At 37.3% G+C, this 14,900-nt stretch overlaps 1 protein-coding gene across 1 annotated transcript in view; it reads right to left on the minus strand.

Annotated features, from left to right (window-relative positions):
- NBAS (neuroblastoma amplified sequence) overlaps positions 1–14,900 on the minus strand; it is a gene marked incomplete at its 5' end in the record, with an annotated part of 47,783 nt that overhangs the window by 19,595 nt on the left and 13,288 nt on the right. The window contains one exon of the mRNA XM_010017185.1: positions 6,296–6,435. Within this exon, the coding sequence (XP_010015487.1) occupies positions 6,296–6,435 (140 nt within the window). The remainder of the gene's footprint in view (positions 1–6,295; positions 6,436–14,900) is intronic.

A 14,900-nucleotide genomic window follows, 5' to 3' on the forward strand; every position in this document is an offset into this window, starting at 1 on the left:
GGTTGGCATCAGCCCACCTCACAAGTGTGTCCAGGTCCCTCTGGATGGCATCCCTTCCCTCCAGCGTATCAACCGAGCCACACAGCTTGGTGTCATCGGCAAACTTGCTGAGGGCGCACTCAATTCCATTGTCCATGTCACCGACAAAGATGTTAAACAACACAGGTCCCAACACCTATCCCTGAGGGACACCACTCGTTACTGGTCTCCACGTGGACATTGAACAGTTTACTGCAACTCTTTGTGTGTGGCCATCCAGCCAGTTCTTTATCCACTGAGTGGTCCCTCCATCAAAGTGGTGTCTCTCCAATTTAGAGACAAGGATGTCATGTGGGACAGTGTCGAATGCCTTGCACGAGTCCAGGTAGATGACTTCTCTATTAGTAGATATGGATGCAGATACATTTGTTTTGCATATTTAAAATGTTCTTTTCATTCCATACAGAACTTCATGTCATGTCACAATTACACAGTCAGACAGATGGGAAATAGTAGATAGAAGTAAATTTTATCACACATTGATGGAAAAGGCAACATTTGCTATAAAGTTGCTGGAACATTTCTTGGCATACAGCTGCTATTTGATAGATCATGGAGATGCTCGGCTACTTTTCTTAGGGCTAGGTGTACCTCATAGAACCACACAATGGGTTGGGTTGGAAGGTAAGTTTAAAGGTCTTTTACTTCCAACCTGCCTGCCATAGGCAGGGACACCTTCCACTAGACCAAGTTGCCTAAAGCTCCATTCAAACTGGCCTTGATAGGACTGAACGTACTGACATCAATGGGTAGCAAACAAGAGCTTTTAAATGGTGTCATGAAGTGTAACACTCAAACACAGCCACGCTGCCATTTTCCTAATGTAAATTAAGTTAATGCATTTCGATTCCCACCTACAATGGGTTAAAATCATGCACAGTCAAGCTTAGATCATGATTATGTTAAACCACTGTAACACAACCACTATGTTCATCTGTGCATAAGCAGAAAGACACAAAAAGTGGTTTAATGATCATCCCATCAATCTCTTTGGCCATTAATCAGCATCCCAAAGACACAGGAAACTTTTTACTTTAGCAAAAAGGAAAAAGAGAAAAGGAAAAAAAAAAAAAGCACAGCAAGTCCAAATTTGGCAGGTTGGTCTTACAATTTAGTGTAAATTAAGGTGCTCATCCAGAAAATGTGTGAACGGCGAGTAAAGTGCTGTCAAAGTGCTTTTTTTCAAAGACATTATTTAGCAGCAAATGTTGAAAGGAGTACATTAATATCACTGTAAATGGGAGTCCACTAAGAGAGTCTGTTAGATTGACATATACCAAGGAATACGTCTGACAGCTCTGGAATGGACAACCACCAATATCTGCTATTAAATATATAAAAGCTCTTTCCTGCTCATCTTCCACTTTCAAAAGTACATGCTGTAAACAAATAAAACCAGCTCCATGTGAAGCAGACATTACATCCTAACATGAAAACCAGACAGAGATGCTAAGAGTGGGCAACTCTGAATGCAAATGAAATAGAAGTCACTGTCTCTATTCCTTATGACAACTTAATTGAGCCTTTCCATCAGTCACAGCCACTGAGCGCAGAGTTGCCAGAAGTCTGGCTGGGAACAGCAGAGCTCCCCCTCTCCTCTCCTTCTAACTTGATGGGTTGAACCCAAAGATGTCAGCTTATTCAACAAGCAGAACATGATGCACTTAATCTGTGAACCCCCAGTAAAGTTAGAAGGAAAAAAACCCCTGAAACTCCATCTCTGCCACTGGTGAAATTGATAGTTCCTGCTATGTGATCCTTCTCTTGCTTAGAGGCACAGAAAGTCATAATGAATTTCCATTTTTATAGCTGCTGCCTCCAGAGTACATTAAGAAAACCTATAAGAATTTCCCATTAGAGAAACAAAACAAAAATCACACTACAAAGCACATAAGTTAGAAATAACCAGGAAGATGCAAGGGCACCAAGCCTTGCCATGTGCAGGTTTGTTTATTTGAGTAAAGTATAAGATGTATAATTTAAATATATAAAGCTTTTGTTTTTCTCAACACAATTCCCTATATCAAATACTTGTGTGATGTATTAAAAAAGTCTGTTTCCAGGTATCTCTAAATAAAAACAAGATTCAGCTACCAAAAATATGACACCTACAGGCAGAAATCAGTTTTCCTCTCTTTTGAATTTTACCTTAGTTCAGCTACAGCTAAAAGAATATGAAGAAGTTATTTAACATGAAAAAAAACCCAATTATTTCAAAAACTCAGCATGAACGTGTTTTTTTTTTTTTTTTTTCCCCAGAAACAGAAGAGAGTGAATTTTTGGCTTAAGTTAAAAAAAAGAAAAGTTAAACTATTAAATCCCTAAAAGCTGGTCTTTTTGAGTTCCAAAACACCTTAACAATTTTTAAAATAAATAAAAAAAAGCCTTTTGAACATATTCAGAAAGTGTCAAAGGACTGCAGAGCTTCAGGTACTGTCAATAAATTTTTTCAGTAAACATCTTTATGAAATGCTTAAGATGTCATCTGAATATGAGACACCCAGGTGGATAAGCAGGCATGCATAGCAAGAGGGTGAAAAGAAAATTTTTTAAAGTATATGGTTTTGAGTGCTGACTGAAACTACCAAGGTACCTCGCTGTTTCCTCACAGTCAACATAGCATGTTATGGCATGAAGAGAATCATATTTGAAATAATAAGCATTATTGTAGCTGGGGTTTTAAAACACAAGAACTCAAAAAACCCATTAAAAAACATAGACTTAATAACAGAGAGATTACCAAAAATCTTAAAAAAAAACCCTCTGCCAAAAAAAACCCCAAACTTCAGTTCGTTTCCACTTCTCCTTCCTTTTGAGGCCTTATAGAACACAAATTGTATTTTTTGGCTTTATATTCACTTACAAGTATTAGATAATTACTATGAAGTTAAAACCCAAAATTCTAAGTATTCAGACGACTCAGAGTTTCTGCATGTATCATCATTACATTGACAGTAAACAATCAGTTTGCAACAATGACCCTTTCCTGAAGAAAAGGAGGAGAAAATAAGTCAAGATTAAGCAAAAATGTTAATACATATGGATAAATAATTGGCTTAACTGCTCACGGTTTTCCTCTGCTCAATAATTTCTTAATACAAGTTGCTTTGAAATGAAATTGTTGAAAACCTCAGTAGCAAAGAGATCCTGCTCCTTACTCCAAAACCCAGCCATCAAGACAGGTTTTTCAGAAACACAATTTCAGGAACATACATATAAATGTGTGTGTGTGTATTTACGTATATATATAGGCTGGTAAGCATAATTGAATGCTATTAACATGGAAGTATGCAACAGAGGCAGAAGAGGGAGGAATGAGGAATGCAAGAGGAAAAACCCCAGAGCAGAGCACACCTGCAGTAGCCTTCCCAAAGATGCAGAGATGGGCATATGATAGCAACTGTCAATGACAACGAGAGGTAAGAAGGTTTAGATAAAGAAGGTGGAAAGTACCAAAGATTTTTTTGATTGTTGCTGGACCTCCTACTAACGAAATAATTCAAATTAATAAAATTCAAAAATCATTAAAAAGAAATGTAAACTATTCCCAGCACACTAGAACAAGAGGCAGCTGAAAAAAATATAACTATCTACTTCACAAGAGTTTATGACATTAATCCTGTCTCATATCAGGGAATACTAAAGAGAGCTTTTTAAAACCAATCATACTTGAGGTGGGATTGACGGTGGAATGAGGACAGAACTTCATTTCAGGAGTGCTATTAGCTGTTAAGACAGTTGTTTTGAGATCACTCAAAATCATTTTAATGACAGCACACTGATCATAAAAGCCAAAATTCCATTTGAGAACATACTGTACACCAAATGTGTTATTTTTGTAGACAAGAAAAAAGAAATATACATTTTTTAGTTTTATATAAACTGTGCAATGGCATGGCTTAGATTTAAATGTAAGTTAAGTCTTTACAGCAAGTACTTAATGTTTCTCTCTTAAGACTTGTTAAAAAACAGAGCAAAAAACAAAGCACCCAAAATGTAACCCCCAGAATTCCAAAACATAGTTTACTGAGAAAATACAACTAGAGTGGAGGAAAAGATACTTTACAAAAAGGACACTATTGTCTACTATTAAAATACCACATTTTTTGAAAGCACTAGAAATGAGCTAGAAACAAGGCTCAAGCCACAGTAAGTATTCCTGTAAAGTACTTAATCAGTCTTCTTGGTATGGTTGGTAACAGAAAGCAATGGGAATATATACACAGGAAGACCCCAGGGAGTGAAAAATGCCCCCTTTGATATATTTTTCTATTGGGACAACTCTTAGCAGGGAAGGGGAAAATCGAACCATTGTTGGCTTACTCATTAAATAAATAAATACTAAAGGAAAGTAGAAAGGCAACATACCCACTGAGAAGAGAAAAGAGAAAACGGGAGGGAAGGTGGCAGAAGGAGAACTATGCCTCTGTCATTTTTTTCAAGCAGCAGCTTCAATTTTCTTCTCTAAAACACTGCTAAGAGAGGTAAGAGAATGGACTAGATGTTTTCCTCCACCCTTCAACCTAGCAGGGAGAACTGAAGAATGAAACAACACAGGCAACCACACCCTGTGCCCACCACCCTTTGAAAGAAAAAAGGGGGGGGAGGAATTATTAAAACAAAAGGAGTATTTCCTATACTATGAACACTTGCTCCACTAATCAAATCTGTTTTCATTTTTTGGTCAACGAGAGTTTCATGCAAAGTCAAGAAAATCTGGAATATCTGAACTACTTTATTTCCCCGGAGATAATGACTATGAATTTAGCACTGAACTCCGGAAAACTACTTGGGAGTCTGCACTGGAGATCCCATTTGAGAATCATAAGAGTCAGAGGTTCTTCATGCAGCCGTATAGGTGGCTCTTGCTGGTGAAAGCATAGGAGACAATTTTCTCCTAACAGCTTTGCAAAGCCTCCTGGCAAACCAAAAGCAGTGAAGAGAAACGCTGAATTTTTAGTAATAACAGAAATTACTAGATGAATAATAAATTCAATCACAGGATGAAACCTGCAGTTTGTTCTTCTCAAGACATGGCTGGTCAACCTCACCTCAGTGCCTAGGAAGATGAAACAAATGCTCCTGGAAGCACTTCCAAGCAAATGAAGGACAGGGAGAAGACTCTGAATAGTCAGCATGAACTTAAAAAGGGGAAATTGTGCCTCACCAACCTGACACCCTTCTGTCATGAAATGACTGGCTTGGCAGATGATGGCTGATATTACATACCTTGAATTCATTCAGCAATGTTTCTGACACTTTCTCTCAGAAAATCCTCACTGATAAACTGATGAGGCACGGGCTATATAAGTGATCAGTGAAGCAGACTGAAAATCGGTTGAACTGCCAAGTCCAAATGGTTGTGATCAGTGGCACAAAGTCCAGTTAGAGACTAGTGACTAGCTAACTAGCTGTCAGATAAAACATGGCACACTCACTAGTCAAAAATTTATTAATATTATTGTTCTCCTTGAAAGAAACTTGACTTTTGCCTCATAAGATAATATGAAACCTTATACCTTAGAAGTGATCTTCAGTTACAGGATAGGCCTTTAAATGTGTTCAGCAAGTCACAGACAAAAACCAAATAATCGGTAAAAAAATAATGTCGTCAAGATGTTCCAAATTACCAGTTTCAATAAATACCCATTCTCATGGGTGCAGTGCTGATTTTTTTAATAATAATTTTCATTTTAAGTTTTTGGGCTAGGATATATCTGCCTTAGTATATACTCTTTACTTTGGGATACTTTATTCAGAGGCAGAAAAAATAGGTAGTGGATCTAGAAAAGAGAAGCACCATTGCTTGGTACCATTACCCTTATAGCCCTCCTGCAGACTATCTGCCACAGCCAAGTAAACATTAACTTTCAAAGGTTTTTCTCTAAAGTATAACTCTGAATGGAAAAAAACAGTCAGAACTTTGTATTTCTTTTTATGGATTTTGTACATGCTGCCAAAAATAAGAGCAAAATACGTAACTTAGATTTAAGTAGCTACAAAGACCTCCTGTGCAACAGCTCCAGGAATAAAATGGTTTTCTGCCTCCTCCATGATACATACTGCATATCTATATAGTTCTTACTAGGAAATGATTGATTCGATTCTGCTTCAAATAAACTATTTATTCTTCCCAGTATGACCCTTTCTAAAGGTCATACTCCTTTTAGACATAATCGAATTCCTTGACTGAAAACTATGTGATACTATCAAGCAAGAAGACTCTGAACTCATGCTTGTTTGAAGAAATGCTCACCTATTGCTCATGTCCATCGGTGGCCAAGCTTGAAGCAGCAAAACCAAGTGCTGAAACTCAGATGGGCTGTGACTAGATTCCAGAAGCCCTAGGAAGAGATCATATCTTTTTTCTTCATTTTCAGTATCTGCTACCTCTACCTGGGGAAAACAAATGAAAAAACAGTTTGTTTTGGTTTTGCTTTTAAAGAAATCAATGATGTAAAAGAAATCAACAAGCTATCTGTGAAGGACATCACTGTTGTAAAACAATGTAACGGTGTAATTTTCTTGGAAAACCATTTTCTTACCTCTCATTTTCCATTATATATGTCTCTGTTCTTCAAATGCCAGAAATTCCTTAAATTTAATTTTCAGGATATATAGACACATATACATACATGCATATTTTTGAAGGATAGGTATGTCTAGTGCTTCTCTAATATATATTACTGTCACTCACCTATGAAGATTCAATAGGTTTACCTGAAGTTATAACATCTAATCTTTCCTTCCATAGGAAAGTGCCTTAAAAGATGATTCTAAATTAATTTACTCCACAAAGAACACATGCTAACAAGTATTGTAATGTTTCTCTGTATAGGTGTTTGAACCTAAGAAAAACAAAACCCCGCACCCCACCAACCAGCACCAGACCACTTTATCTCAGGAAAAGTGTCCATCTATGTTAAAAACCTGCAGCTTCTGCCAGAACTTGAATTCAAGGCTCTTTTACAGATAGTTACTGCTTGCAGTTTGCATGGTAAAAAACTGGAAGGTAAAAGGTCTAACTGTTGAAGGAAGGTTGCAGTACATGAGAACCAACTTGCTACTAAATGAGAAGCAGCTTCTGTTTAAAAGTTTGGCTATCACACTAGGAGGGCTTTCACAAATGGAAATACCTATTCACTGTTTACCTAACATGAAAAAAGTTCCTGGAGTTTAAAAATAATTTGTTACAATAACAAGGTAGTTTCCTCTGCATTACTAACACATGCTAATACTGGATTTTAATTCCAAAGTTCGAAAAGTTCCAGGATATCAAACACTTCAGTTTCATCTTATAGTTCTGTTGAAGATACACAACAGTAATTGTTAACTTTTCTTTTTCAGTCCAAGTAGTTCTAAGACAATAAACAGGAACAAAATTTTTCTTAGTTCTACAGTTACTCTAAAAGATTAAAGATCACATTTCCATCTTTTCAAAGAGACTCTGATATATCAAGGGCAAATTTTTAAAAAAAGGCTAGAAAACAAAGACTGCTGATGCGTTTATTGAGTTGCCTATGTAATTTGTGACTTTAAAATATTTAGTGCTGAAAAACTGTTCACTTCTGTCCAAAGGGTACTTCTGGAAGTACTGTATACCAAAACATTACAGATAGTGAAGAAATTTTTCTGAGATCTGTCCATTTAAACTACTTTTCTCTACTACAAATGTCATATAGCAGACATCAGTTACCCACTTGTAATATCCATAAATTCTGTCTATACTTGTTAACATAAAATATTATGATCTTCAGTATTTAAATCACAAGGCTGAAAAGAGAAGGGATAAGAACAGGAAAGGATAAAGGGAAATAAGACATGCTAATCTGTAAGTATCAAAACTATTTAGCAATTTACAAATTATGTACCATCTAGACAACAAAAGCTCTCATATTGCTTCATCAAACTCCTTTTTCAGAAAACTAGTTCTTTAAATACTTAAACCAAGTAAGTAGCATTCTGGATCGTCTGCTGAGTACATTTTAGTGTATCTGCACGAACAGCATGTTAATTTCAAAACACAGACTAAATGTTAAGATCTCTCTAAAGATAACCGTGAAACCAGCAAGAAATGGCTCAGGCAATATTAACAGATGAGAAAAACTGTCACAGAAATTGAGCCATTACTAGCAGAGAACAGATCATTCTTTACAGATGTCTGAACTACTTTCTGTAAAATGTCTGTAAAGATGCATTATTAGGCAGAATTCCAGTAATTTTTTATGAGGTTAATTAACCTAACATTATAATGTTGTGTTTTGGACAGCTGGATCCTTGCAACATGACTGCTGATATCAAAACGTGTATTAATATGATTGGATTACATCAGAAGAATTAACTTCTTATTCTCAAACATGGTGTGTGTTTCTGCAATATGTCTTTCTACAAAGGCGTTTTTTCAAGTCGCCTACATTTCCCACTGAGAGTAATAAAAATAAAGTGAACTTTCTACAGTGTTATTTATAGTTTTAAAGAAAACTACTGAAAATTCACTTTCTATATGGCATTTTAATGCATGTCACTTCCATTTACTGTAAAACAGGTGAAATGAGAAAGTAGCAATGTAGTGTATAAGCATGCATACCTTTAAGTGTACGTGTGATGATCTAAAATTGCAGCACTAAGGATAGAGGAAATGGAAGGTTAATGAAAGAGCAACAGATGGAAAATATCTAAGTACTGAAGCATAGCTGACGAGTACGAATACTTTTTAAAAAAAAAGTCTTATCCTATCTTAAACTCCTCACCACTCCATCTTTCAGGCCTTTCTTTTCCCTTCTTCAATGTATCTTATGCTTCTTCTGCGTCTGTCAGTCATCCCTATACTCCACACACATGCGCATTTCAAATATATTTTAAGCATTTTGTGACTCCTGTGACAACATGGTTTTTAAGTAACTTTTTCTTCCCCCCAAAGAAAAGCTGAGATTCAGATGTAAACCCATGCTTTAACATCAAGGCTCCCTGACTGTGTGACAATAGTCACACAGTCAACTGTAATGGAAATATATTTCAAAAGCATTCTGGAGTTGAAAACATCATCAAATACACTGATTCTGCAAAGACCATGTCCACACTTCACATTACACTATCGTAAGTAGTCCTACTGGTTTTAGTAAGATTGCACAATGTCTAAAATTGTGCCTTTACAAATTGAGTGGACTAAAATCTATGCACAATTTGTCCACCAGCATCACTAGAAAAATCCTAACGCACAGATCAACACTATGTACCAGAAACGTGGACAAGAATAAAACATTTTATAACTTAATTTCAAGGTATGGTTATTCCTATAAAAAAATAAGAGTCCTTTTTAAATATCAGTAAATATTATCTGCTATGAAGTAAATCATTGAATAGAATGACAGAAAGGTTAGGGTTGGAAAGGACCTTAAGATCATTTAGTTCCAACCTCCCTTCCATAGGTAGGCACGCCTCACACTAGACCATGTCACCCAAGGCTCTGTCCAGCCTGGCCTTGAACACTGACAGGGATGGAGCATTTATCACTTCATTGGCAGCCTGTTCCCAATAACAGGTTTATCCTTTACAAGACAATTTAAATAGCTTCTGTGCTGTTTTATAGTTTGTATGGCAAGATAACTTGCCCTGTCTCTAATCCTTTCCTTGTAATTCTCCAGAAATAGAAGTTATAATCAAACCACAACAAAAAAAGGATAGCTCCTTGCAACAAGAAAGCAATACCTTGAAGCAGCACACTGGAATGAGGTTTTTTTTTTCTGTGTCTTCATTTATTTATATGTACTATATATATAAACAGACCCATACACAGGGAGCATAAGTTTTTCTCTGTATTGTCTTCTCTTTGCGAGGCTGAGGCAGAGCACGGGGAAGAAGCAGTTACCTCTCACAGCAGAAACTGAGCATGCTCTGTGTTAAAAGGCAGAAATTTCATCTTAACAGAGGTGAAATCTACCAGAGCTGAAGCTGCCGAGGTCAGTCAAGCCTGTTGTTTTGTTGTGATAACACAGCAGAAAAGAATTCCAATTTTAGCTGAACACTCTTCGTAGAGACTCTGGATGATATATTCAGATGATTCAATGTTGCAATGCAACAAGGCACTGCATTCCTACAAGTATGATCCTCTTTAAAACCATGGTAATGGAATAGTATAACTCAGCTCCCCCTCCCTTCTTTTTACTTTTTTTTTTTTAAATTATTTTTTAAGCAAAACCCAGAAACATCCCTGTAAACCACTCAAAGGTTTACCATGCAAAGGTAACTCTGAACTGCTAGGAGTTCCTATACTGCAAGTGCCTGGAAAGAAGAATCCATCACTAAACAGAATAGTAATGCTCATAGCCAGGCAGTAAGGAGTATACTTGAACTTCAGATGATCCCAAAGGAATACGGACAAAGGAAAAAAAAAAACAAAACAAAACAAAAAACAACCAAACAAAAAGCAAGGAAAAGGAAAGCAAAGACTTTCAGTTTTAGCAACAGATCTGCTCAATTCTGCCTTGGTTTTCCCTAGTTTCATGCCTTCCCTTTGGCAGTAGAACTCAGCTGGCTTCATATTTTTCATTAAAATAAAAGGCTGCACAAATATTTACCACAAGGGGAAAATCAATTAGGGGAATTAATTTGAGAAATGATGCTCATGATAGATTATAAAATGAAATACAAATTAAATAATACCAAACCTTATGTTAAACTGTTTGAATGCACACATTCATTATCCAGGGACTACGTATGTTTAAAATTAAGCATATGCAAACATCTGCATATGCTAATGTTCCTTAAAAAAAAAAAAAATAAGAAATTCACAAAGCAAAATACAGGCTACACGAACAGCACTGACTGTTGCTTAAAACCACATTAGATATTACCAGGTGTCAGAACCAGTGAAAACTCCTCTTAATTGTATGTTCTTCTCCTGAGCACTTTTACATCATATCCCAGTTTTTCCTGTTACTAGGTAGCAGCAGTTAGGATGGCCCACAGAGGAGTTCTGACTCATCTCACGTTACCTCTGCTTAATAAAGACAAAAATCAGTCTGCCCGTCTTAAATATCGGCCAGAAGAGAAAATTAACTACATTTCTGAATGAGAGTGCAGACTGCAGCTACAGCCTGCAGTACCTATGACATGCCAGAAGACAAAAGTCAGATTTTCTTTTTATCTGAGATACATTATTATGGGTGCCTTTGAGCATGGTTACACCATACACTTCACTGAATTAGCTATTTTTCCTCACGTAGTTATGTTCTGCTTACCAGTAGCAGAGACTTAATACAGCATATGATCAATCACAATTCTTACAAGGACAGCCTTGAGCTGCTGTAACTCACAAATCTTAAGAAAACTAAAACACTTGATAAAAAATTTATTGCTGGAGTCCAGTTATTTATCAAGTAATTGCCCAAAATATCTCAGTTCTGACATAAGTTTGCTAGTAGGAAGTTACATCAGACAAAATTGCCACTAGCTTTATAAAGTATGTTTATATACAAAACATGAAGTATATGACATAGGTGCTTCTACTGCTTAAGTACAAATAAAAAGATGAATCTGGCAACTGAGATACTTGAGCACTGCTTCCAAGTTCTCAGGTGCCCAACAGAAGGAGGACATGGACCTGTGGGAGCAAGTCCAGAGGAGGCCACAAAGATGATCAAAGGGCAGGAGCACCTCTTGTATGAAGAAAGTTGGGTTGATCCAGCCTGGAGAAGAGAAGGCTCCAAGAAGACTTAGAGCAGCTTCCAGTACCTGAAGTAGCCTATTAAGAAATCTGGAGAGGGACTTTTTACAAGGGCATGTAATGACAGGACAAGGGGGAATGGCTTTAAGTTGGAAGAGGGCAGATTTAGATTAGATATTAGGGAGAAGTTTTTTCCCCATGAGGGTGGTGAGACAGTGGCACAGGTTGCCCAGAGAAGCTGTGGCTGCCCCATCCCTGGCAGTGTTCAAGGCCAGGCTGAATGGAGCTTTGAGCAACCTGGTCTAGTGGAAGGTATGCCTGCTTATGACAGGTGCTTGGAACTGGATGATCTTTAAGGTCCCTTCCAACTCTTAACCATTTTATGATTCTAAGACTGTATTCTTCAGCATTATCTGAGCACAAACATACCCTTTATCTGACTTGAGCCACCCTGGGGAAAGCTTGGAAGGCATTTTCTTTGTATCCAGTGCTGAAATAAAAACTTAATACACTTAAAATCCGTCCTCAAATAAAACCCTAACTGTTCTGCCTGATGATAAATCTTTCAAAGATTTATGGAGTTCTTTTCCATCAACGATTAGATCCTATTAGATATCCAAAATGTTGGAACTGCTCAACATGCTTTATCCACTTCCAATGCACAAAGTTTTGACTCATCCTTTTGTTCCATAGATTTGTTATTGCTTTATAGATATGCAACACGTGACATACACGAAGGGAGTTCAGACATAAAGGGTTCCCTCAAAAGTTTGTTCTGTAGCTTTTAGAAACCTAGTATTTTATAAAAACTATAAGATGATACACTCGAAGAATGATAAGGTTAAATAAAGCTGTGGACATCATACATGACTGATAAAGAAAACCTTTGGCATGTCAGTCTGCAGGATCAGTTGTTTAGTTCAGTACATTATCTCAGTCTTGAAACTGAAGTAAGTTTAAAATCAGTCTTTACAGCAGCAGTGGTATGTTGCTGTATCTAAATTGTGTCCCTAAGGCATAGATATCCAACATATGATGTTCTCCTGATCCTAAAGGACAGACACATCTGCTAGAGCTGTTAATGCTTTATTGCTGAAGCTCTATAATTTGAGAATCTGGTGCTGACTGACTGGCTGATAACTTAAAGAGTTTTGTTTAACAAAACTGAAATGCCAATAAAAAGATCTAGCCAATCCAATTCAAACCTCTCCTTCCACCTTCAGATAAAATACAAAACACTGCCTATTTACATACAAGAATGGTGAGCAGGAAAACTACTGCAGACAGACCTCTGCCTCCCTCTGCCCAATGAAATCTGTTCTGCAAATTACATTTTTACTCCCTATGAGCATGGCAGAGCCATGACTTTCATCAACAGTTTCTGTTCACCACTAATGTTCTAAGGAAATAATTGATAAGGGCGTTTGTACCTGAAGAATCAAGATGTAGTAATCAGAAAAGTATCTTCCTTCATTACAATTGCTTGTTTACTGAGAAAAGCTACATTTGTGCTTAAAAGCAACTCCGTATATCAAAGTCAGAGACATTTGTGGTTTCCAAGAGCTACAAAACCTACTGATTTACATGATTACAAAATCCATTTTATTAAATCCACCAGACTGTAAATGTAAGTATTTCAAAATATGTTCATGTTTGTCACTGCAGCATAAATTTGAATTAATATGGCATTGAAAATAGAAACACTAAGCAGGCATTTGAGTAGTCCCTTATCACTACGTTTTCCATTTTTCAGGACTCCCTTGTCAAATGGACTATGTTTTTATTTATCTCAACAGCACCATCACCACCACCCCCCAAGCTCACTAGAGCATTTTAAAATAATAGGCAGATCTGGAATGAAAGATTTTATTTGGATTTGAGATAGGGAATGCTGATACTAAAACTTGCTTCCACCCGCGAGAGCAGGGCTTAACACAGTTTATAAGCAATGACAGAAAGGATGGACAATGATTTGACAGAATTTCTGTAACTGCTGTTCACAGAACAAATATACCAATAGTCTTGCCTTAAGGAGTTTACAATCTTATGAGGTAAATCAGCAAAGAAAATATTGCCCCACCACCACAAACAGGCCAGTCAGGATAGGTCAAGGAAATTAATCTTCCCATTTTGTGGGTCAACCTGTAGACTGTTGATCCCTATTCTGCTGGTATCTGTGCAGCTACTTACTAGTTTGCACAAACGTAACTTTGCACAAATCTATGTCCAGCACATGGCTGCAAAGTTAAAAGCTTCTTACAAAGCACATATAAAATTACAAACTAAGTTAAATAGATATTTAAAAGTTAATTACTCAAAATATGAACACAAATGTGAAATATTCCCAGGAAAAACAAACTGCAAAAGTGTGCAACTGTTTCTGAAACTGTACAGCTATTGACCCTCCAAAGGTAAGATTAGGAGCTTTTAAAGGCTGTTGCTTATTTTATTCTCTTCAAACTGTTTCAAGATGCTAGACATCCTATCAACCTTGATGTTAGACACATTATATACTTATGAAACAAAGCAAAACCAGAAGCACATATTGAAGACCTTCACATCCCAGAGCAACCGTGAAGTCTTTGTAAAGAAAAAAAACCCAACCGCTGTACTCCCCACCACACTCCCAGCATCCCATTATTTCTAAACCAGGGCTTCTTTAAGAAGAAAACTTGTAAATTATGACTGAGAAGGAAATCCTCGTAGACACAACAGGGTCAGGCTGGGGAGAGCAGTAATGGGCTCAGAAGAACAAACCACCATGTTCCCTAGCCACCTGTCTACCAGTGTATGGGCAAGAGCATACACAAAGAAAGGAAGTGAAGAGTAACCATGAGAGCAGCTTGGGCATGGACAGTCTGAGGTATCAGTTGAAGGCAGGTTAGAAGGAGACATCACATATAGCCAGACAGAATAGGTTAGGAACCAGCAAACTAATCTATTTTGTATGACACGCTGTCATAGTTTAAACCCAGCTGGTAACTCAGAACCACGCAGCCGCTCTCTCCTCCCCATCCCTCTTGGAGCAGGGGGAGGAAGAAGGTGGGGAGTGAGAGAGCGGCCCACGGGTTGAGATAACAGTTCTCCAGTAACTAAGGTATAATACAAACCACTACTGCTACCAATAATAATGATAAGAGGAATAACAAGGGAAAAGGACACAACCGCTCACCACCCGCCGACCGATACCCAGCCC

Source organism: Nestor notabilis, unplaced genomic scaffold (assembly GCF_000696875.1).
Source record: "Nestor notabilis isolate BGI_N333 unplaced genomic scaffold, ASM69687v1 scaffold4526, whole genome shotgun sequence".
Lineage (NCBI taxonomy): Eukaryota > Metazoa > Chordata > Aves > Psittaciformes > Psittacidae > Nestor > Nestor notabilis.